Source organism: Amia ocellicauda, chromosome 9 (genome assembly GCF_036373705.1).
Source record: "Amia ocellicauda isolate fAmiCal2 chromosome 9, fAmiCal2.hap1, whole genome shotgun sequence".
NCBI classification, from domain to species: Eukaryota; Metazoa; Chordata; class Actinopteri; order Amiiformes; family Amiidae; genus Amia; species Amia ocellicauda.
The window spans coordinates 7696880-7722926 of NC_089858.1; the positions used below are offsets into that span (position 1 = coordinate 7696880).

General features: G+C 37.8%; 1 protein-coding gene across 4 annotated transcripts in view; it reads left to right on the plus strand.

Moving 5' to 3' along the window:
* dennd1a (DENN/MADD domain containing 1A) overlaps positions 1-26047 on the plus strand; it is a 218943-nt gene that overhangs the window by 183679 nt on the left and 9217 nt on the right. For 2 of the 4 annotated variants that reach the window (XM_066712922.1, XM_066712924.1), the window contains exons 20-21: positions 6924-6983; positions 18830-18918. In XM_066712922.1, the coding sequence (XP_066569019.1) occupies positions 6924-6983; positions 18830-18918 (149 nt within the window). The remainder of the gene's footprint in view (positions 1-6923; positions 6984-18829; positions 18919-26047) is intronic. The other 2 variants (XM_066712923.1, XM_066712925.1) reach the window with 1 other exon arrangement.

Sequence of the window (26047 nt, forward strand, 5' to 3'; positions counted from 1 at the left end):
GGAGGTCCGCAGCGTGTGTACTGACAATGCCCTGGTGGCTTTGAAAAGGGAGGTTTTTCCGGCACTTGCTCTTCTTCGGGATCCTGCTGGTGTTTAATAAGACGCCTGGATCTGTGGCACCTCGGCTGCTTGTTTGTTTTCCAAGGCTTGGAGGTTGCTGCAGTAAGCACACCGGCCGGAGCAGATCATTACAAGGGCACTTGTCGCCGTGAATAAAAATGTCACAAATTTTTCGGTGCTGTGGGAAAGTGAAAATGTAACGCTGTCAGCCAGCCGGTGCAGGTGGCAGACTGTAGACAGGAAGGGAGAAAAATGTAGACTTGTATATTTCTGTCCAAAAGAGAGTAGTTGGAAATGTATTATGTGACCCTGTAAACTGCTGTGTATATGATATGATGGATTAACAGGTCTAACAGTCTATAGCAAGAGGGCTATATTACAGATTTCTTTGTTTTGTTTTGGTATTATGGTATTTTTTTAATGATGTATCATTGTTATAAAAGTTGGGGGTATAATCCTAACATCGTCCTGGAACTTTAAACATAGGCAGTACTGTACCAAAAGCACTGGATCAAAAGACATTTGTTCACAATGTATTTGTAAGATTTAGCCCCTATCCTTGCGATGTCCACAGCCTGGCTCTTTACCATTTGTAAATGCCATCACCACTTGAGGGAGGCTTGGCCTATTACGTTTGATAATACATGCTATGTTTGTGTGTGTCTTATAATATTTTCGAGTGAAATTACAAAAGACAATGTCACTGTAGCAAATAGAAACTGAAGGACCACATAAAATCCTCGCCATGGAAAAAAGTTGATCTGATTTTGTATGTATAATAATGTAATAATGCATAATGTATGACCTGTGATTCATAAATAACATCACCATAAACATGGTATTATTTTTTATCATCATTAATAAGTCATAATGCAGACTCCCTTATCCAAATTATTTTTTAAACACACTATAGTTTTGAGCCCCACAAACGTTTGCTTTGTTGCTTTTTTCCTCCCAGAAGTGTGTTGAAGATTCCAAAAGATTAGGGACCGAGAACATTGGATTTTAACAATTGGATTAAGTAAATGTAAACTACTAAGGCTGATGAACATTTAATTATGCAATCAGTTCAACCCTTTTTTGTGGTTGTCAAGCAGTCCACATTTATTCACGTGAAGTTGTGTTTATTTATCTGCATTCAGCAATATGACCATTTGCAATGCAACCACTCATCCATACACAGCTCCGGTAATTAAAATGATATTCTGACACAGCTTCCCTGCTGACCTTATGGAAACAATGTGTTTTGCTGCATCAACAAATTAGCTGCAAATCAGACAGTGTTCGGTAAATATGGTCTCCTCTCTCCGTGAATATGTTTTCCCCCTCTTTTAATGATGAGCTCATAACTAAACAGCGTTGACTGGAATGGGACCGTGCACACTTTCATGAAGAGAGAGAGAATATCGCCAGCTTTAAAAAAAAATAATACAGAACATTGCAAATACAGTACATGGATTGTGTTCTGTGCACTCAATATTAACAACTTTAAAAGAGATTTAAAAGATTAAAAGAGGCCAGCTTCAGTAGGAAGAGTAGAGTGCCATGATCTTTTTGCCCTGATGAATCAGTTGTGGCCAAAACCACCTCCCCGTAGGTTATCTACTTATATTGAACTCCTCAGTTATTAAACACATGGAAGAAAAGAAAACAGACAGTGAATAAAATCATTAATCAAAGCCCAGGGACGGTTAAGTCGACACCCCTGTGGTTTTTGATGCCCACAGTTGGCTTTTCCATGCTAGTGGGTCCTGAAAATAGTGTGTCTCTTTAAGAAGCTCATACAAGGGAGGAGAAGAGAAGCAGGAAAGCACAAGAGAAGAGAGACTTCTAAACGAAAGAGGAGGGAAAGGATTAGCAAGTTGCGATGTATTTTTAGTCCTCGACACATTATTTGCCTGCTTAAGGTGAACAGCTGTGTTGTTCTCCATTACTACTGATTAGAAGGAATAAAGACATGATACACTAATGTGTGGCCTTCAGATAATGCAACCTCTGTAGTGTCAGCTTACACATTATAATATTTTTCAGTTTATTTGTTCAAAAAGGGTAACTCAGTGAGACAGAAGGGAGATTAGGTTTTAAAGTGAACTTTATTCCACAAATACAGGATACAAATATACAGTATACTGCAGTATACAGAAGGGAGATTACAAGTATTGCTACTACTAATAGTATTGGATTGTGAGTTAAGGAGATGCATGCATAAAGCTTGGCTAATGCATAGGTCTTAGTGCTCAGTTAAAATACAGAGGTTGGTGTTAAAGTTCATCATCAGTTTGCATATAGAACTGAAAACTAGATCTCTGTGCTGGTCAGTGAAAGGTCTCTGTACCACACAGCATTAATATAAGTGATAAAATTAACATAGGTTCCATAAATGATGGTTAATATATATATATATATATATATATCAATACAAACTAACACTTGCTCTCGGTTAGTGGTGCCTGATTATCGGTGCGCTCGTTTCCCTTGTTCACATGTGAGAGAGCTGTTGTCAACGTGATCGGCATTGAAAACACTTATTGGGAAAAAGACCAAATTGTAGAACAAATTGAATAAAAATCATAATTAGTCTCGGTGGGAGTGACAGAGACTCGGATTCCCTGGTTTCGGACACTAATGAGGATAATGCTGAGGGACAGCGAAAGCAGTCAAGGTTTCCAGAGACTGTCTTCTGATAGAGATTTAACCAAAAGGTAAAGTCCTTTTTTAGTGATTTGATGTATAGGATAGGATTTTTTGTAGTCTTCAAATCTTAAAAAAAAAAAAAAACATAATATAAAAAAACTTTGAAATTCTCAAAATGCTGTAGCCATCAAAAAGTTGATTGTGTAATGTTTGTATTTGGAATTGTTTGATTATTCTGGGCAAAAGGTTCAACACCGAAGACTGATCCTCAAATTGGAAGCTATAGGCATTCAGGGTAATGTAAGCAGATGGATTATGAACTGGTTGATGTATAGGAAACAGAGGGTGTTGATTAGAGGAGTTGCTTCTAACTGGAGTGAGGTTGTTAGTGGAGTTCCACAGGGATCAGTACTAGGGCCTTTGCTTTTTCTAATCTATATTAATGATCTGGACCCTGGAATAGTTAGCAAACTTGTCAAATTTGCAGATGATACTAAAATAGGTGGCTCAGCAGATACAATCTTGGCAGCACAGGCTATTCAGAGGGATTTGATAACATTCAGTTGTGGGCCGACACCTGACAGATGAATTTCAATGTGGACAAGTGCAAGGTAATACATGCAGGTAACAAAAATATCCACTATAATTACACTATGGGAAGAATAGAACTAGATGAAGTAACGCATGAGAAAGACCTCGGAGTCTATGTGGACTCCTCACTTTCTCCATCCAAACAATGTGTGGAAGCAACAAAAAAGGCAAACAGAGTGTTAGGGTATATTGTCAAAAGTGTAGAATTGAGATCAAGGGCAGTGATGTTCAGACTGTACAATGCGCTAGTTAGAGCTCATCTGGATACTGTGTACAGTTCTGGGCTCCACACTTGAAGAAAGATATCGCTGCTCTAGAGGCAGTTCAGAGGAGAGCAACCAGACTTATTCCAGGTCTGAAGGGAACGTCCTACTGAGAGACTGAGGAACTGAACCTTTTCACCCTGGAACAGAGGAGACTACGTGGGGACTTGATCCAAGTCTTCAAAATCATGAAGGGCATCGACCACATCAAACCAGAGGAGCTTTTCCAGATCAGCAGGGACACACAGACCCGGGGACACAAATGGAAATTGGGCTTCAAGGCATTCAAGGAAAGCAGGAGCCACTTCTTCACACAGAGAGTTGTCACAATCTGAACAAACTCCTCAGTGATGTGGATGAAGCTGAAAATGTGGTAACATTTAAAAATAGACTGGATAGGATCCTTGGATCACTCAGTTATTAATGGACACCAAACGAGCATGATGGGTCGAATGGCCTCCTCTCGTTTTTGAAAACTTTCTTAAATATGCAGATATTTAATTTGAGTCCAATCCAAGCAGAGGCACCCGTTATTTGAACTATTGAGACAGCAGAACCATTACACTCTTAACAGTTCTTCTTTTGACACATTTGTAAGGCTGTTTGTTAGGTATTGTAATGAGACAAACGCACTGTTGCACAACTTGAAGAGCACAGTTCATATCCTTTCAGAGGCTGTGAGATCAATGTATTGATCCTGTGGTCAGGCTCTCCAGACTCCAGACTCTCCTTACTGTAGAGAGTGCTTTATGCACTGTGCTGCAGAGCTGCGGTCATGCTAAACAAGCTGTACGATTGGCATGCTTTTCATTCCCTCCTGAAACTTTCCAGGCCTACTGAAAATAGTAGGTGAAATAGATGTTTGAATACATGTGTAGTGTTAGAAAACTATTGTTTCTATTCCTATTTCAAAAAATAATTTGAGAAATCACAAACAATACAAATCAGTATCTTCACACAATGTGCAGAACTTCGGTTGCTGGAGTAAAACTCAAACAGACCATTTGAAATTTATGAATGTAACTTTGGAAGGAAAAACTATTACATTTTGTCTCTTGGTAGCTAATAGATTAGTTATCCAAGACCTCTCTTTAATCTTTCACCCAGAATCATATTGATCTGAGTTGTAACTCCCCCAAATAGGAGCATTGGTAAGTCAGTATTTTCTTAACTGTGCAGATTACTGGCCATGTAGCTGCTTGTAAAATTGGATCTTACAGAGGTAGCTTCCAAAAATGTTTGTAGGTGGTGAAAACATTTTAACATATACATCTAGACTTGGAAACTGGTAATAAATGCAATTTGATACCCAGCAGGTTGACAGTTTGGTATATATTTTTGTGTTTTATGTCATTATATTAGATTATTTATTAGAGAATGTTTAGATTAAGATTTCACTGAAATGTGAGGTCACAAATTTGTTATTCCTCTTAAAATCTGACATAAATGTGATTGACAAATGCTTAAAAAAAAAAAATGGATGTCAAAAGCAGTTTAAAAACTCCCGCTGCCTCTGGACGTTTAGCCCATTTTATCCATTTCTGTGTCCATCCAGTGGATAATTTACTTTCTGTTTCTCCTGAGTACATGTGTATGGGGTTTTCATCCCTTTAAGGTTAATCAAGAAAATTGGAAGGAATTGGAATGGACTTACAGGGTAGTTTCATGCTTGTTAGAGCTATTTAAAAAGTCAAATCGTCACAGTGGTCTGGAAATTATTCTGAACGGGAGCGCTTTGTTGCATGAGTAGACCCCCTGCCAGCTCAAAGATGTTGGAGGCTCTTAGGTTCCTGCTCCGGCTTTCAATCTGTTTTATATTATAGCTGTGTGTAGACTCCCAGCCAGGCCTACACCTGAGCGGCAAAATTATAATTCTGAGGTAGTTAAATAAAAAATCAAATAAATTAACGTTCCTGCTGATGTCACTTGGTGTCACGTAGAAGGCCTTTGGGTTATCAGAGAGAAATACAGGCTGGACAGGGTTTCTAATGTCAGTATTTTCCCTGCTTCTGAAGATAAAGGTACTGTGTTACAACAACAAAAAATAGAAACAAGGAAATTGCTCATTTCTGGTCTCCTTTCTATTATATACATTTTTTATTTCCTCCTATTTTACAACATGGAGATAATGTAGGCATTTGCTTTCTGTTGTTTTCATAGCAGCCAACATTGTGCATAATTGTATTACATCACTAATTTACTTGTTTTGTTTGTTGTTTGTTGTTTGTTGTTGCTGTTTGTTAGAGGAACATATTGCCATAAGCTTCAGTCTTAAGGGTTCCAACTTAATTGTTATGCCAATCAGTGTGTAGAATAACAGCACATTTCTGATATTTAGCCAGTAGCTGATATGTTGATGTGCCTCGAGGTTTCTTGAGTTTCTAGACAGTCATCCCAGCCATGAATTTTGCAGCACTTTACATATGAGGTAGATAGTGTGCTTTATGTATTTATTTATTTTTTAACATTTTACTGTCTGATTTTGTTTTTCTCACCAACAAATACAACTGTAGTGTCAATAGGTTTCATGCTTATTAAAATGCTATGTTAAAAAAAAAAAAAAAACTATTTTCTAGAAAGATAATTGGCTCCTCTTATTTGGTTTCTTTCAAATGTTTTGCTAATTGCTTTGGCCGTGGCAAGCCTGTCCTTGTTCACCTCTCTGCTAATCAGGTGATGGACCATTTCATCTTATTATTGTGCACTGCCAAATCTATGTGTGTTCTTTGTAAGAGAGAATTCCTCCTGGCTTGGATCTTGTTTTGTTTTTCTTCTTTTGGTTGCTGTGTGTATGGTGTGGTACCTTGAAATACACCCAAGTTAAAAAACCTCAGCCTTTTATTCTGCAGGATATCAAGCACGCATTTCCTATGCTAAGCGTGCCCTTCCTGTCGCTTTGACTCCTCCCTCTTTCTGAAGTGCCAGGAAACTAGAGATGGCTATTATACAAAGGATTTTCGAAGGATAATTATATTGTGTCACATATACAAATTATATTTTAGTGGTATATTGCTACTTCTATATGGCAAGTGTAATTAAAACATAATTAATTAATGAGCATATGGCAATTTGATTAATGTTGCCCATTAAGCCTGAAACTTCCAAGCTGGAAAATATGTATATATATATATATATATATATATATATATATATATATATATATATATATATGTGTGTGTGTGTGTGTGTGTATATATATATATATATATATTTTTTTTTGGCACTTGATTGGTTGTACATGTCAATTTTTTAATTTTATTTATTTTCATGTTTTTGTATCTTGTTTAAAATGTTTCTTGTCTTCCATCGGAGCTCATTGTGGCATCCATTTTGTGTTGGCTGGGTTCTGATGTCTCAGTTTCCCTTCTGATACAGCCTGAGCGAATTCGCCCCCCCAGGCCTCCCCCTCCCAAGCTCCAGCGCACCAGCCGGCCCGTGAGTAATGAGTTTCACCTTCTCGCTCGCACTACTAACAGCAGCGGCCTCGCCTGCACAGTCCTGCCAGTGCTTATTAAAACTTTCACTCTCGTAGTGGCACGTACAGGAGCCTGTTCACAAACCGTACGCTTCTAGTTTTGGGCTAGACGACTATAGCACTGAATTTCTGTTTGGAAAACCAGCCTAGAGAATGAAATTAGATTCATACTCTTTCATTTCATTCTAGTTTTGTAATTCTCTTCTTGAGCACAAATAGGCTACTAATGTGCAGGTACCCCCATGATTGAAAAATATCATGAATTACATTGACTATATGTAAACAGGTACAGAAAAGAGTGTTGCAAGGTAAATTTGGGTGTTCTTTTTGTTTGTTTTGAGACAGTATATGTACAATTACATTCCATTAATCATAAGCTAATTATTGTCCCTTTATACATAATACATCCTTTGAACAGATGTATCATGTATGAGTTTGACTACATTTCGTAATTCTAGCTGTTATTGGAGGCCATGGTTACTAAATATTTAATGTTTTGTTTTGGAAAATATACCCATGATTATATTTTGTGGACATGTTTTAAGTTTCACAAAAATTCCAATGCATTTTACTTTTTCTGGCTAATGTCACATTTTATAAAATGCATCGATGAAAAACAAAAAAAAAACATTTTCTGTGGCCATTTGGAAATTGCTTTTCACGCACTTTGCAAATTGAGATTAATATTTTATCATAATACATCAGTTGCCTGTGGACTGGAGCCAAAAGACACTGGTCACATCATACCAGGAACCAGATAAGAACAGAGTTGAGCCAAGCTATGAGTTTATAGCAGTACCTGCTTAAGCTGAGAACCCAGATACGAACACGTCAATTACAGTGAACATTCATGACATTTCAGATTAGTCTTTATGTATTTCTTGGGCAATGGTGCTGTTTCATATGCTTTGTTAATTCTTTACTCCTAAAGCTTTTTCCTTTACACAGTAAAGGTCATAGATTTTTGTTACGTAGAAGGAAGTCGTTCAGTCAAAGTTGAAATGTGCAGGTTAACTTTATTTATATTACAATCGTAGGAAAATGAAATTACACTGAGACTGTAATTAATATATTACACCTTGTTGAGCTGTTCCATTTGAAAATGACAAATTGTAGTGTTCTTTACATAGTACAGAAATTATTTTTTAAATTATTATCCATGTTCCATCTTTTTCTTGGTCAGGTGATCACTGTTAAACTTCTTTTAGCACTTTTTTGTACACTTGCAACATTGATAAATTGTACAAATAATTACTCTCAAGTAAATACAAATGGTTCACTGACAGAACTGTACCATGGGGGTACCAAACTGATGCTATGTGGTATGTTGAATGCATTGGGTGATGTCATTTTATTGAAAACAGTTATTCTGAAACCTTTTTCTCTTTTGTGGCACTTAAGGCTTACAATGGTTTTCCACTTGGGTGTGTGGCAAGTTTTAACTGTGGCTCTGCCTTTGGTGTGGTGCCGTTCCTTTACTACTTAACAACTCCTCCTTGTATGTGTGGGATTTTCTGCGAAGCTGGCCAAGCACTCTGTATAGCTTATATCCTCGCATGACTTTAATGTTTCAACAAGTTTACTTTACGATTTTAGCCAGTGTGCCATTGATTAAAATACCATGCAAAATACTTCAGTTACTACAGATAAAATACCAGTGAATTAGACAGGAATAACATCACAATAAAATTTAAAAGTTAAGAGTAATAATTAAATAGGGTAATAAAATATCTATTCTTGGATTCCATAGGTTCTGTAAATTAAGGAAAGCATGTGTGTGTTTTTATCAGAAGCAGGGATATGATACAGCTGTTACCTGAATAACCTCAGAGTGGAGTCCAGGATCTTTATCCTCAGCTGATATAACATTGCATTTCTCCAATTTAAATTTCTGCTCCCAGGATTAGTGAAAAACTTTTTATTAGTAATTTTGTTTTAATAAAGTTTCATTCATTGTCACCCATCGATGAGAAATACCTTTAGAGAGCTATATTATGAGTCTGTTTCCTAACAAGTTATTAAACTAGAAATATGTTTTTAAAGGTTGCTTTTTAATTTCCCTTTTTTAAACACTTCTCTGGCTGGTATTCAATCATCAACCCATATGTTTCTTTGCGCTTGCCTTTGTCAGGGTCCATCTACAGGGAATTAGAAATATATATTCGGAGAGGTGGCAAGGTGTTTAATCTGAGCATGCTCACACTTTTTTCAGAGACGATTTTCACTTTTCCCAAGCTACTAATTGTTTGAAGATGTGAAACAGTGCATGATTTCATTAAACAAACAACACTTTTAATTCAAGGTAAGTTAAAAAGAAATGAATATGACAAAAAGAAACACAAAAAAAACCTCATGTTTATTCATGTTTAGCTGAGTGTAACAGCCAAACCATCTAGTCAATATTGAACTGTTTTTGCTTGTGTTAATTCTCCGTCTTCAGGGGATTCATATATTAAATTGAATGTATAATTTCAGTATTTATTTAGGAGGAGTTAAAACTCATGAATAGATAGTGCCTTACATATTTATATTAAGAGTCACCAGCTCGGATAGTTTATAGTTGAATTCAAGGAGAGCCTACATTTCATCTGCAGACTTTTGTATCGTTTGAACACACTGGACCATATCCGTTAAACTTTACCATCCTGCAGACTTAACACCCAATGAGAATAGTGAAAAAAATTCACACACAAAGAAGTGTCTGATAAAAGTGCTATTTTAAGTTAACAAAAATAAATATAATGCTTTGTTTGTTTGGTTTTTTTGTTCCATTGTTTTATCTTTTTTTTTTTTTTTAACTGGGTAGTAAATTTAACAGGACATTAAGCTTTTTATGAACATGGGAATTTCTCACTTCTACTTAGAAGCCCCCATCAGAAAACGTTTGTCCACGAACGTACAGTGCAGTGTGTCCAAGGCCCCATTTTTATCTGAAGGTTTCTTTACGCAGAGATCCATGTCAGAGCCCTAGGATTCGGTACAACAATGGCACGCTATCACAACCTGCTGCTGATGAGAAGAGAATCTCATTAGGAATAAGAACAAGATAGATATAGGGCTGCCTTTTGGAGGAGCTCCGTCATTATGCTTATGTAACTCCTTGGGTTTCTAATTGAATGTGATAACATCTTGCTCGTGAAACCCTTCACAGATAAGGGCCATTTTATGAAGCTGCAGCGTTTCTTTTTTTGAGCCATGGATAATAGGATCCAATTGATTTGAAGGAAGATGTGATTAACAATAATCTGACTCGAAAGCTGGTGATTTGCTAATTAAAATGCAAGGCGCTCTGCGGTCCCTCCGTGTATTTTATCATATAATTTGGTAAAGCTCTGGAATGTCTTCGTTTGTTTTTGGTAGGTAGATTTCAATAGATTTCCAATAGTTGAGAAATCCGAAAAGACAGATAGTGTTTGAGGAGGTTGGAATTGCTCCTTGTGTGTGATGTAACATGACTGAGAGCGCAAGTCTTCCTGTGGCGCTTCAGGGGAGAGCAGTCGGTATTATTCAATTATCAATCGTTGAAAGTAGAGCTTAAAAGAAAACTAAGATAACTAACTAACTGCATTTCACTAAATTCAAAATGTACATATGGCAGGAACATGATTACAATAATAATCCGGAAAACTGCATTTTAAAACTGCAATTCAGAATGATTACAGGCTTGATTGTAAAAGATATTTGTGTTTGTGTCTCTTTAAAATCATCAGCTGTAACATCCAAATAAACTTTTCCAGATTCCTCTACCTGTTGCTGGTGGTCCATGCATTTAAAGCAGGATTTTCGAAGTCCAGCAAAAAAACTTAAGCCTTACCCTTTAACTGCTAAGCTCCAAACAGCAACTGACAGGAGAAACTCCAAGAAGATGTTTTCTTTGTCTTCTATTGAACCTGTTCAAATAATACCAAAGCTTTTATATATGTCAGTGCTCCAGAGCCGGGGGTTTCAGTCATGGGCCCCGGCTTTCATTCCAGATTAATTCTTAATTACTTGGACTTTTTTTGAAACCCTTAATTGAAATTAGATCTTTTTGTCTGACTGTTTTGTCAACACAGGCCTTTGGTTTCAGACATGCCATACTTAAGGTGTATTATTTCCAATAAATTTAGCGGACAGAACTGTTCATTCTCCCCTCAAGTTGTTTAATAAATTCCTGCTCCCCTATAGCTCTCTAATAGGTTTCCAATGAATTATGTACAGACACAGGTGTTAATTACACTCAATCAAACACTCCCATTTTAATCCAGCTCAGAGCGCAGGCTATGATGAAGCCTTGGTTTTCAGTCACCGAGCGTTGTGACGAAAGGAGATATGGGAAAATGACTTGTTTTTCCTGAGAATTAATTGACAAAGAGAGGATTTCTAAACAATTCTTCAAAGTTTTAAAAATTATATATCAACATTTCAAATTCAAAACCCTTTCATCACTTCCACTGTTTTACATATATTTGAATATCAAGGTGAAAAGGGATAATCCAGATTGTCACTGTGTACATAGTCATTTCAAAGGTCTAATTAATGTGATCAATTATACACATTTTCACTTGTATGATTCTCAAGATTTCTCATCAGCGTGTGTGTGTTCTGGTTTTTGTCTCAAGCTGCTGTTTAATTGGGAAAAATCTATTCATTACTTAAATGCTTTTTCGATTAAACAGAGCTTTCCATTTCTGCTGTGCTTGTTTGATTTAATAGTTGTTTCTGGTTTTGACACTTTATAAATATACATCATGCTTGTACATTAAAGTGAAAAAAGTACATACAAATACATCTCTGATGGCTGTAGAACACTGAATGTATGTTTACATGCATCTGTTTTGCATGAAATGGGGCTGGTAAAAGTCCTGGGACTTCTGTCTCACAACATAACTGTAAAAAACGAAAACGTATTTGCCTGGCTGCGGCACCGCAGTACACTTGCTCTAAATGAGGTCTATGCGCTCTTGATGAATTACCCTCCACTTATATTTTACAGTGGACTTTAATGATGCTACAATAATTACACTGCAAACCCCCGAACGCAGTGGAAATTCACTCCTCTCACGGATTAGATGTGGTCACTGCTCTTGTATTCAAGAGGTATTCAAATATGCCTGGTCAAATTTGTCAGGTTCAAAACCCAGTGGGAATTCTGCCTTTCTTCCCTCGTGTCCCGAAAGGCTGGGGATCCAAATCCTTCTTAGCATTTCTCCCCGGACTAAGCCTTTTGCCGCTGACACTAGTGGGGCCGATCCTAGGTTTTTCTAAAGCTGCAGAAGAAAGGTGAAAGTATTCGCAGCACGATGACAGGCCGGCTTCACGCATCACCTTCCAGCTCAGGCTTAATTAAACAGCTTTTCGTTCCTTATTTTTCACCCTCCCCACCCCCCCACCTTTCTGCTTTGTTCTATAGTCCTTAATGAAGCAGTCTTCTCCATCGATCCTGCTGATTGCCAGCCCGCTTCTTTTGTTTGTTGGCACTGAGCCATTTGGCTCTGCTCTGACAGCTCAACTCGCCTAATTAGCTCTGTTGTTCTTTTCCTCCCAAGTTTCACCCTGTTTCAAGTTCAGACAAATACCACCAAACTTAATCCCCCTCCAACCCCCAGTCCCAGGTTTGTAGTCTGCTGATTTGGGGGGGGGAGGTACAGGGGGAGGGGCAAACGTGCCTCAGAGATGACCTCTGTAAGCCATCAAGAAACTTCTTGAACCCCCTCACCATATTATATTAAACTAGGAGTAGTAGCCTATTCACAGCCATTTTTATTTTGTTTGTAGTTTGTGGTTTTGTGCAACAGATGTAGTGTTCAAATTCAGTACAACACCTCACAATGGGTTGTTGGTGGACATTTGTAAACATAAAACTTTTTTGTATGAATGGAACACATATTTTTGCAAATTCACTCATCTAAAAACCTAGCTCAACTTTTTTTTTTAAAGTTCAACTGGAGTCTTTCCAGATGGACCAGTAAACCGGACTAAACCACTCCTACTCCTACTCCTGAAAACGACTACTGCTAAACCACTGTGTCTCAGGCATGTCACCACTGAATGCTTACTTTCAGACACTGCTTGAAATCAGTTGTATCTGGCACATATTACAGTTATCGATAAGAGACGGGAAGCAGGAAGTTATTTTTTTATATTTGTACTTATTTATTCAGTAACAAAACCACTGTTTTGGAACCACTATAGGACTTCACATGGGTGACAACTGGGTTATTGTACACAACTCTTAATATTTTCTACTGTTCTTTAAAAGTGATAAAAGCTTAGCATTATTCCTGACCTAAACCCCTCTCCCTGTACTGTACTATGTAATGAAAGCAGTCCATGATTGGGCCTCTCCCTAGTTTGTCTTGCTCAACGTATCACTCTTTGCGTTTAATTCTGTGCATCTTTTAAAATGATAGCTTAAACCAAATCAAACTCTTTATTATAATTTGGCTGTGTGCTTGGGATCATTTTGTTGTGAGAGGCTGGGGATAGGTCTCATTGATCCACCTGTAACCACTGTGGGGGTGAACTCCAGGCCTCAGCAACAGGTATGTTTATTTTATTTTACTTTCTTGACCAGTTAGAATTTTCTTGCCCCAACAAGTTAATTAATGATGTTACAATGTTCATGATGTACTATGTAATTAGAATTACTATATTTTCATGGCTTTGAGGATCAGTTTTGATTTGGCCTCCCCCACTGACACTGTGTGTATATTTACATCTCTTACAGCTCTGATTTGATGTGATATTCACACACACACACGCAACCTCCACAAACAATGTGAAATGCAAGAAATACAACTAAAGGCACAGACCCTTCTCCTTCGCCGTTGTTATTGGATCAGAGAGATGTTAACGATCGGGCATTGGCGAGCTCCTCCAAATGACGGCAGGAAAATGTCGTATTTAAACGGATCTCGCCTTAGACCAGTATCAGGTGTTATTAAGCACATATTCCCACACCGCGGACGCATTTCTCTGTACCTCCATGGGGGAGATAAAAATTAAAGATAAACAGAATTGAATCTAAGCAGTCAGACGGCTACATGAACCATATGACATGCTGTACGCTGTGGTGGGTGTCCTGAGCCGTTCAGCACTGTCTTGTTTCCTCCGTGTCACATCAGACTTATTAAGTGTTCCGAACAGGCAATTATAAATCTTCGGAAATCTGAACTGACAACTTCAACTTTGCGTCGTTTAACAACTCCCCTTGAAAAACTTTAAAAAAATCCTTCCCCTTCTTCCGAGAGAGAGCCTTTTTCCCTGTGCATCAAACACATTATGAAAGCTTACATCTCTATTAGTATTTTCTTAGTCACTACTTTGCTTATCCACAGGGGGTTGCTTCAGGTTCAATTACTTTTGAAGCTTACTGTGCTTTGACCTTTTTCAATGTGTTTTATTTTTTTCATTTTGTTTTTAAGAAGGAAATCAATCTGGAGGTCTGTGTCAGTTATTCCAGTTAAGAAAAATATTTTAAAGTCTGATAATTATATGATTGATTGACTAATGTTATGTATGCATGCATATATGTATGTATGTATGAACGTATGAAGAAACTGAAGTGCCAATTATAATATGTTAATAGTCCCTCTTGTTAAAAGCATTATTACTCATCACCATACCTCAGTGGTAGAATTTATATCTTCAAATGTACTTTAAAATAAGATATCTTCAATTCATTTTAAGATATCTACAATAATTTCAAGATATCTGAAATACATTTCCTGTTCACTCCTTCATTTATTACTCTTTAACTGAACACGTAAACAGGAAGTGATAATCTCTACAAATATACAAGAAGTTTAAATATATCTTAATGTATTTCTGATATCTTCAAACAGATGGGAAGTAATTTCAAGATATCTCAATGTATCTCAGGTATTGTGAAATTAATTTGAGGTATCTGTAGACAGTTAAATGAGATATCTCAAATCAATTTTGATATATCTCTTAATGATTTTAAAATATCTGGAAATGCAATTTGTTAATTCAGTTTGCCATACATCCCAGAGTGTCATCAAAGACATTTTTCCTTTGCTCAACAACCACTTACTCTTCAGTTACCCTACACTAAACAGTGTGGTGTGCCTTATAAATTGATCTGAAAATGGGGATTTGAATGTGAATACATACAGCAAAGAAGTTCAAATCCACACGTTCCACATCAGCCAGTTGAAAAGGTCATTCTGCTGTTGACCACCTCTGGACACATGACTAAAATGTGGATTGGACAGTCCAGTATTTTAACATATGTAATTTGTCCAGAGCAAAATGCAGATTTAATGATGCCGCTGTGCTGTTCATGTGCAGCGTCTTCATTTTTAACATAAGTTCAGTAAAGGTGCAGCAAAAAGTCATTCACTGACCCCAGACTTGACCTTTCCTAACCCTGATCAAGGCTGTTGACATGCATGGGCCATTAAGACTCAGTTAATGTGATGTTGCCTCCTACTGGGTTTGGGTTTGGTATCAATGGAACCTCTGTCAGCCGGGTCAACATGCAGACAGCTGACACAGTGGCAGTTACAGAAGGCAGTCGGGCAGTAAAAGTGTATTGTATATCATACTGTATTGTAATATATTTTATATTATTAATTGATATGATTCCACATCCTTCATTTGGACTGGTCAATAGGACTTTGCCATCGGTAGTTGTTTAAAAATGTACGCTTGTCCACAGGACGATTTTTGCATTAATAAAGTCAAATGTCTTTAAAAAATGCAGTATGAAAATATCAATAAAGGCTTCGTTAGTGATCCCGGCACCAGCCACAGTCCAGAGAGTGTCCGTGCTGTCACTCAAATGGTTTTGTTTCTTGTTTCTTAATGAAAAGAAGGAAGACAGAGACAGCAGGTAGATTAGGTAGGCGTCCTGCTGTTGCCATTGCTCCCAGAAGAATCAGCACAAAGTTTAATCAAACTGCAGTGTTTCCTCTGCGTGTGTTAATGCACTGAACAGTTATATTACACACTTCGATTGCTATTGTTTGTCCTTTAAATCGTTTTATGCTTCAGTTTATAATTATAATTACAATAATAAGATAGAAGCAACAGATGTTTCTTCTCTGGTAAGTGATGTGTTTTACAAAATACTGGTTGGAATTCAGGCTTTTATATTCCACAGATTTGTGTTGGTCCTTTTATGAAATATAAGATATTTTTATTTGTATGTAGCTCTTAAAAAACATGTTACACCAATCAAGAAGAATACCTTGGAGTTTATATGACTCTAAATATCAAAAAAAGTAAATACAATGTTATGGGGAAAAACAAAGCAGGTGTCCCATTTGAAGATAACCAATCAAGTGAAAAACAACAACACAGAAATACAAATATGCTGGCACACCTTAATCAATACAAAATGTATACTGTATGGAGTGACTATAAAATTAAAAGGCCTCAGTATGTTTCCATGTATGTCCCCAGAATCATCAAATTAAGTTTGAAATAACTGCTGGAATCAAATATGTTCAGTCCTTTGATGGTCCCGTGAGCCATTGCTGAAAGTGATGAAACCACTATACGACTTGTTTCCCACTGAATTATGACTAATATTTGTATTCCTGAAATGCAACGCTTCCTTTACTAATTCTGAATATAACTGACCATGTCTGTGACAGATTCCAGGACTGGTGATATGAGTCAAATAATCTTAATGGTCACAGTATTTGCAATTGCATCAAATTTGAAATCAAATTATTATATAGGTATATTACAAGAACCAATGAAACGTCCTAGATCCCTCTTTCAGTTACAAGTTTTCTTTCATGCTTCGCCAAATGCTTTCCAAAGGTCTTAAATGTTATGGCTATATCAGAATGTTTAATGGCCTCTTCTAAGCATCTCACCATACAATCTCTATGTCAGTTATTAATAACAATCCCACAGCTGTCTGGATGTACTGCCGATCTGGGTTTTTACAAGCAGTAGTTTTGAAATTGACAGGTCTGTAACATATTTAACAAAGTACCACCTCATTTTTTAACATTAAGTGTGTGCAACCAAGTTTCTTGTTAGCAAGAATGAGGTTTGTTGTCTAAGAATCTGTGAAGGATAGCAATTAAAGACTTTCAGAGGCTTTCAGTTTTTCTCTTTAAGAACTCTTGGGTAAATTTAGGTCATGAAGCGTTATCTCTTTTAAGAGTCCGTTGTCCTATTAGTAAAGAATCTCTCTCTTTATCAATTACATACAGGCATCTGCCTCTATTATCTCGCAATTTAGTCATACCTTTGGGGTCTGCACTAGTGAACACTTCTGTAAAGCATGTATTTAATATGTCATCAATTACCTCGGTACCTCATTATTTACAAAATGCCCAATGAAATCCGTTACACTGGTGACCTCTTCCTTCACAGCCACTCATTCACGTCTGTTAAGTTTTTTTATTTCCTCCAACTATCTTGTGGCATTCCCACTTTTTTTGTTTTAAGACTGATATTACGTAACTTTATTTTCTGCCAATTTAAACATGAAGTACAGCCTTTTTGGTCTAATAATAAAATGTCTTCAATTCCTGCTCAGTTTCTGCTTCTGTTACACTACTCTGTTGAATATTTCAACTTTTGCGATCGATTTGCATTTTCCCCCCTGAATTCTGACAAGCTCAGCTCCAGTAATTAAAATAACATGAGATTGTTTCTGTGGTTCACAAGCATCAAAAACAAAAAATGCAGGAGGGGAGGGGAGGGGAACTGGCACAACCTCAAAATAAAGCGAGTGTTTGGCAAGAGAAAAGAATACACATCAAAATGAGGCAATCAACGCTTCTCATCGATCATGCGGTGACCCTTGTACCTACAAAACAGCTGTGAAATACAATTGCATGTATGTATTAATTACATCCCGTCTACGTGTTAATGCAATCAAAGAATAAAAACACAACAACACATCAAAAATAACACTCGGTTCACTGTTAGGATTACATCAAAACACTTACCCACCCAGCAATCACTGACTTCACTTTATTCATTATTTAGTAGTAAGCTGGTCTATAATCGTTGTTGTTTTGTTGTCATTTATACATACTGAAATACAGTTTTAAATTGCCTGAATGTGACAGTTGACTAACAGGCTGGGTAACACTTACACTATTTCATGTTTGTGTATTTTGTATTTGCTTTTTCTGAAGAAAATCCTGTTGTTCAATGTGGTCGTGGAGAGATAAGCACTGTAGGTTGATGATTCTCCCAGAATACCTTGCACTTTGGGGATACGGCTGGTAATCATACAGACTACATCTGCAATTATTTATCATGATCTAGAAGGGTTATTGCATATACACAGTACATTTATGTTCACCATAGCAAGTGCCTACAATTGACCAGGTCTGCTTAAGCTGTTTTGTTGAGAGTGGGTTTGAGGGAGACTGCAACCAGCCAAAATGGATACCCTCAAAACACAGGGCACAGTTTCTCAGGACAGGTGCTGGCAACTCCTGCTCCAGTTTCCGTCACAGCGCAGCAAAACCTTTGCCTGTTGTTTGAAGCCAAAAAAGGACAAACAGAGCACTAACTCAGAGTGCGAGGAATACTTTCATCGGTGTGTGCTTTTCAAAATCAGGTTGTAAAAACAAAAGTATACACTATATTTAATGTATTACATTAGTGTCATATAGATGTATTTACGTTATGAGAGGTTGTGATTGCGGCCTGCGTATCTCTTGCTGGGCATAGCGTATACACAAGGGTGGATACTTCGGTTTCCTGTATCTGTAACATCGAATGTGACACCCCTCTCTCACATTTTTATATTCAGACATCAAAACACAAACAGCATCTGTTTTTTTGGCCTAAAAGTTGTTTTTGTTGTTGTTCTGCTCAGGCCCGTCCTCCCCGGCCCTTGGTTGCGAAGAGACCCAAGAGTAACATGGCAGTTGAAGGTAGAAGAACTTCAGTGTCCAGCCCTGAACAGTAAGATTTCCACTTGTTTTCTTTTCCAAGTTAGGCTTTTGGATTTTTGTAATGTGTTTTCTTTGTTGTTGTTGTTGTTGTTGTTGTTGTTGTTTAGTATTTTTCTTTTGATACAAAGTTGAATGCTTTTATTACACTATATATTAAAGTCAGTATTTCTGTTTGCATTCCTTTAAATATTCCTTTGTTACATAGTAGCATAACATTTGATTTGGTGGGCTGTTATACATTTCATGTTTTTTTTTTGACAGAAATACATTTTAAATACACAAGAAGGATAATAAATTGCACATCAGATTCAATCATGTGTATTACTAGCTGCAATAGCTTTCATGCTGCTTTAAAGCTTTCATGCTTTAATATATATATATATATATATATATATATTCATTTTACAAACCTTTGGGCCATATATTAATATTAAGTTTGTTTATTTTACAAACCTTTGGGCCATCGGCACATGTGCCAAGAATTTGGTCCTGATCACTGTGCAACATGGCAGGGAAACGTTCACCACATTGTCTCCAGACCCTGGCCTGCCTGTCGGAATAATCAAGACAATCTGGGCTTGTCAGTAAAGAGGACTGGCGTCCAATTATTGATGTTCCACCTGACACGCTCCCCGTCCAATCTTCAGCATTCCTCGATGTGCCAGGGTGTCATGGGAACACGGATTAAGCGCCTGATCCACTGAAGTACTGTATCGATGCAGCATAACTCAGTGCAACACCTCGTGGCTGTGCACTGAAGAGCTGTGCGGGGCGTTTCCTCGCCTCGGGATGACGCAGGCCTCATTGCATTGCCAATAATCATCCATTGCATGGCCTTGCCTGTCCGATGAATATGTATTTTTAAGCCATGTGTTATTTAAACTGGCCTTTCAGTTCACAGGCCTGCAATCTGGGGCATAAGCTTGCGTTACCGAAAACTGCATGCCAAAACAATCTTGGTGTGAACAATTGCCACCAGCAACTACACGTGTACAACAGCATCCAGAGAAGCGCCTTGCAGGGACATTTTCTACAAATCTGGTGTCAGTAGTTGGAGGTGAAGATGGGGCATTATCACTTGGTGACCCAATTTGGCCCATTGGAGGGAATGGTACAGCTCGACCACAGACTATATACGTTTCGTCAGATCACTTGTCTGAGTCAGAGATTGCAAGATGCGAAAGGGACCTTCTTTTCTGAGGAGTAGCCCTGAAAATCAAACGTATTCCTCGTTCCTCGTTGAAGGTATGAAATGCAAAACAGGAACCGTGCTCGCTCTCCCATCTCTCTGAATCTGAGTCATTAACAAATCTCAGCCTGTTTATCTGACATCAGTGTTTGATGTGGCATTCCCAGCTGAGAGGTTTTGATTCTTATTTTCAAAGATCACATACTGTAACTTCCTTTTCAGACAACTTGGGGAAAAAATAAAAAAGTGTAAATTGTTTTTATGATATTTTAACCGCTCTGGCCTAGAGTGTTATAAATATCGTCATCATAACAGTAATAATATCAATGTGTTGCTAAGGAGTTAATGATGATATTCCCAGGGATTTTGGAAATGTACAGTTTTCACCCTCATTTTCAGGGTTTAAATTGTGAGGCCGTGCAGGGTATGGGACGGGTGTGTGGGGCAAACTGGGCTGAAAGACAGAGACACAGCTCTTCTGTAAGGAAACCAGGTGCCCCAGATATCTTCAGGGGATTAAAAAAGGAAAATAACCCCTAGCCCAGGTGAGGGCGCTTACTAACCCTATTCTTCTTAATTCCCTAGCTGCTTTCGGGCCTTACTTGGTTCCCTGATATGTCTTATTAGAGATCTCTCCAGGGCTTTAGTCGTATCCGGTGTAGACATTATTGAAATCGGTTTCTCAGTGCCAAAGCAGGGGCAGTATTCAATCAGTTGCCAAAACTCTCAATAGTATTCCTGTCACTCAAAAGCTTGCCCTCACCCTCCTGGCCCTCCCTGTAGGTGCCGAGCCCTGAGCCACTGTGTGTGTTCCTCTTATATACGGCCGGCTGATGAGCCCCAGGTGTATCGACCCGTCTGAGTTCGGGGGGGGTGTGTCATGTTTGCATCAGTAAAAGGGTGAGACGCTTCTCCAGTATATATCTGCTGTCCTGAACGACTCCCCACGGGGTGGCACATTATATATAACAATAGAATATAGTTTTACGCATCTAACACCTTGTATGATTGCCGTCTCTCACTCCTCCGATATTGTTTGCTTTTTTTGTTTAATTTAATGTACACTCACCTAAAGGATTATTAGGAACACCTGTTCAATTTCTCATGAATGCAATTATCTAACCAACCAATCACATGGCAGTTGCTTCAATGCATTTAGGGGTGTGGTCCTGGTCAAGACAATCTCCTGAACTCCAAACTGAATGTCTGAATGGGAAAGAAAGGTGATTTAAGCAATTTTGAGCGTGGCATGGTTGTTGGTGCCAGGGGGCCGGTCTGAGTATTTCACAATCTGCTCAGTTACTGGGATTTTCACGCACAACCATTTCTAGGGTTTACAAAGAATGGTGTGAAAAGGGAAAAACATCCAGTATGCGGCAGTCCTGTGGGCGAAAATGCCTTGTTGATGCTAGAGGTCAGAGGAGAATGGGCCGACTGATTCAAGCTGATAGAAGAGCAACTTTGACTGAAATAACCACTCATTACAACCGAGGTATGCAGCAAAGCATTTGTGAAGCCACAACACGTACGACCTTGAGGCGGATGGGCTACAACAGCAGAAGACCCCACCGGGTACCACTCATCTCCACTACAAATAGGGAAAAGAGGCTACAATTTGCACAAGCTCACCAAAATTGGACAGTTGAAGACTGGAAAAATGTTGCCTGGTCTGATGAGTCTCGATTTGTGTTGAGACATTCAGATGGTAGAGTCAGAATTTGGCGTAAACAGAATGAGAACATGGATCCATCATGCCTTGTTACCACTGTGCAGGCTGGTGGTGGTGGTGTAATGGTGTGGGGGATGTTTTCTTGGCACACTTTAGGCCCCTTAGTGCCAATTGGGCATCGTTTAAATGCCACGGCCTACCTGAGCATTGTTTCTGACCATGTCCATCCCTTTATGACCACCATGTACCCATCCTCTGATGGCCACTTCCAGCAGGATAATGCACCATGTCACAAAGGTCGAATCATTTCAAATTGGTTTCTTGAACATGACAATGAGTTCACTGTACTAAACTGGCCCCCACAGTCACCAGATCTCAACCCAATAGAGCATCTCTGGGATGTGGTGGAACGGGAGCTTCGTGCCCTGGATGTGCATCCCACAAATCTCCATCAACTGCAAGATGCTATCCTATCAATATGGGCCAACATTTCTAAAGAATGCTTTCAGCACCTTGTTGAATCAATGCCACGTAGAATTAAGGCAGTTCTGAAGGCGAAAGGGGGTCAAACACAGTATTAGTATGGTGTTCCTAATAATCCTTTAGTTGAGTGTATATGTTTGAAGTTTAATTGAACATTTGCTGCAAAAAATATTAATGGTTGCATAGAGGGCTTGCATACCAGAGACTGTGCTGTTGTGTTACCATAATATACACTACATATACTGTACTACCTTTCTGAAATCCAAAAAACACATCTGGCCCCAAGGGTTTTGGATAAGGGATTGTGGACCTGTACTTTAAATAGAATCAGTTGTTCTGAAGGGACAATCTGAGAGGCCTCTATTATAGAAATCATGTTGAGGAGGTAGAGTACTGTATGTAGATAGTTATTCACAGAGGAATGTTTTTTTGTTTGGTGAAAAACATGTGGCCAACAGTATGCAATGACTGCAGTAAAGAGGCTTAATTAAATATACACTTTTACTGATGCATTTGTAAGTTCCCTCACACACGATTCTGCTGTGAGGGAGAGAAAGTCTTAGATACTGTACAAAGTTGTCAAACTCAATTTTGCTGTAATGTCGTATTTCTTTCTAACAGTTTTCTTCCAAAAGGTGAATAATTCGTTTGAAATCAGAACTGAAAGTTTCAAACCATAAAACTTTGGTACACTTTTGTATTAGATCTTAAATTTAAACTGTATCTATTTTATATTATACATTTTTTATTATTATTTTATTTGAAGAGCCAATAGTTCAGTACATACGTTTTATTGTTAAGCAGTTAGTATGATTATTTAAGTGCAACATTCATAATTCCATAATAACATAATCCTTTTATTTCATGTATTTGAATGTAAATAACGGGTTTAACATTATCAGTAACAGATTTTTTTTTTCGTTTTCATGGCTTATCAGAGAGAGAAATTGAAAGAAGGATGGATGGGGGATAAATAGATTTACACATGCATACACAATATTTCAGATGCAATTCTCATTAATTACTGGACAGAATGTCAAAAATTAATGATCTTGTTCACATGAAATTGATTCCTTCTCAGCTTGTAAGTAAAATATATGATTTTCGAGTGTCTCCATAAAGCAGGAGAGATTTTATTATAATTTCCTTATTTTTGATGAGGAAATTGTTGATTTTCTATAAACTTGAAGTGGGAGGACTGGAGCTAGAAAGGGTACGGGGCTATCACCATTCAAACAATTTGCAATTGAGTCATTTCTGTACTTCGAAATTTACACCTGCTGTGCCAATTTAGCATCCAAGAAGCAGCCTAACAACCAGATATATAATTATATGGTAGGTTGACCCGCAACTATTAGATTTATAAGGGCAAATTTATCTTACATATATATATATATTCAAATTATGCAGAAGACAAAGCCCAGACAAGGGAAACAGCCATCAAAATGAAAAAAAGCACAGCTTTGTTCTGAATTGAAATAAATAAGCACAGCACTGGCTGCCCTGGAATTCATTTTTGAAGCTCAGCTTTTTATTCTTTTGCAATGGCTTTAGCAAACTGTTACATAGGCATTTATGCACAAAGCTTACTCAAGCAGCTGTCAAATGATACAGAACATTCTTGTTGGTGCCGGCAAAACGAAATCCCAGCTAAAGCAGGGACTGTCTGTAAACCCTGTGCCGGACCCCTTCACGCTGTCTTGGATTATTGCAACAGTGGTTTGAGAGCTGCACCATCTCTCAGTCTTGCAGGCAACCGTGGGATGTGGGTTCAGACAGGAAGTTGCTAGAAAATGTCTTGAAACTCAAAATGAACAAGAACCAAGTTGATTTTGCTTATTTTCTGAATTAACAGCTGACTCGCAAATCATGACTGTTATTAACACAAAGCATACTTCTCAGTCTCCCTTTTCTCTGGGGGGCTTGCTGAATTCAAGTATAGATCTTTACCTACCCCTTGTGGAAAACAGGGAACATTGCATGGTATCCTTGGGCACCAAGTCAGTGCACTCTGTTTTGTTTGAGGCACATGAAAGGCAGAGAACTAGATCAAATTGATATAAAACAGTAAAAGTTGAAATTTGAAATAAAACTGCATTCGTCAGTTTGAGTGTTTATTAAAATTGTATGAACAACTACATTTAAAGGGTTTGTCGGTCAAGCACTTTGTCGAAAGCATGTACATCATAGAAGTCAAAGTTATTTAGGATTATAGATGTTATAGAACAAGTTTATTAAAAGTTTGAAAAATCTAACTTGTTACTAAAGCTACATCCTAATTCTCTTAATGCACAATGCAGTGATTCACTCTTCTGCAGAAACAAGGCAACTTTGCACAAAAACATTCCTCGTCAAACAGTGAGAGTCCTTTGTTTCTTTTAGAATATCAGTCCTTCTGAAACAGAGAAATTGATGTAATTTTGTATGATTGTTCTCCTTGCTATATATAGAGATATTTTCATTGTTGAAGTGACTGAAGGTGTGAAGTTCCAGTATTGTGGATTAAAAATCACAGACTTCATCTATATATAGATGTAGCTACATTTATGTGTAGCTATATAGATATAGCTATATTTTAGCAAAAGTTCAAACATAATTAAGTTTTTGTGTTGAAATATTGCAAAATGGTGATAGATTTTTGAATATTGATATTGATTCCTGGATACAATGCCACAGAGCTGGTCTACAGTGGATTTCATAATAAGACTCCAAGCACAGGTGCAGAATTAGACGCACACATTAATTGGTGGGTGTTGGAGCACTTTTAGCATCTTTCCTACTTCCAGCTGTGTTAGTGACAGTGACCACCACAGCTCTGGAACATATGCAGGAATGGGCGTCGAGGCTCCTGGGTCTCAGTGGCAATAACGCTATATTTGAAAGGTGTATCCTGTTGAACGAGTCAAGTGTCTTTAGCCGGGATTAATGACGGCTCCAGGTAGACTTGACCGAGGCATTGCAAATCCTGACGGGGCCAATGCTCAGAGTACTGTACACCCAGAGACATTATGTATATTCAGACCAAAACAGTTGTTCCAGGTTGAGGTTCATAATAAATAACACGCCTCTCCTGACTATTCAACCAAGATGGATCTGTGACCTTTTGTTTTTATTTATCTGACCTCAGGTAGTTTGACTCGAATGTGAAAATGTATTCTTTATGAACTCTCAAGGCAAAGGCTTTTTGATCCTAGATATACAAAATTAAACGACGCATTTTATTATTCTGTAGCAATGCAATGTCAAATAATTAGCCATTTCTCAAAGTTATGTTTAAAATGTAACCCCTAGTGCCATAAAATCTAAATTAATCAGTTTTTCTAAACAGAATGGTTTCTCATTAATTCCACTCTATTTTATTTGTTTGTGTGTGTGTTTGTATGAAACAATCACTGGCATTTCTTTTAGGAGCCTATTAGAAACTGAGCAGTAAAAATAAAGCTGAAGCTCTGATTGTTTTTAATATTTAATGTGACACATACAAAACATACTAATACATGCTTTTTTATCCTGTAGGTAGTGAACCTCTACTTGGTTTCTATGGAGCTGCATCATATATGTATATGTGAAAATAAAAAAGCAACAACTTTGCAGTTCATGGTATACCAGATGTCCAATAAGCAGCCCCCAAGCACCTCCCTTGATGTATAGTTTTTATTTAGATTGGCCTGTTCTTTTGTCTTTTCTTGTTCAAAGATGAGCTAATGAAATTTTGTGAAGGGAAATGAAAACTAAAATACGGGATCTCCAAATAAAAACATAATGATGCAAATATTGTGAAACAGAATATGCCAACTA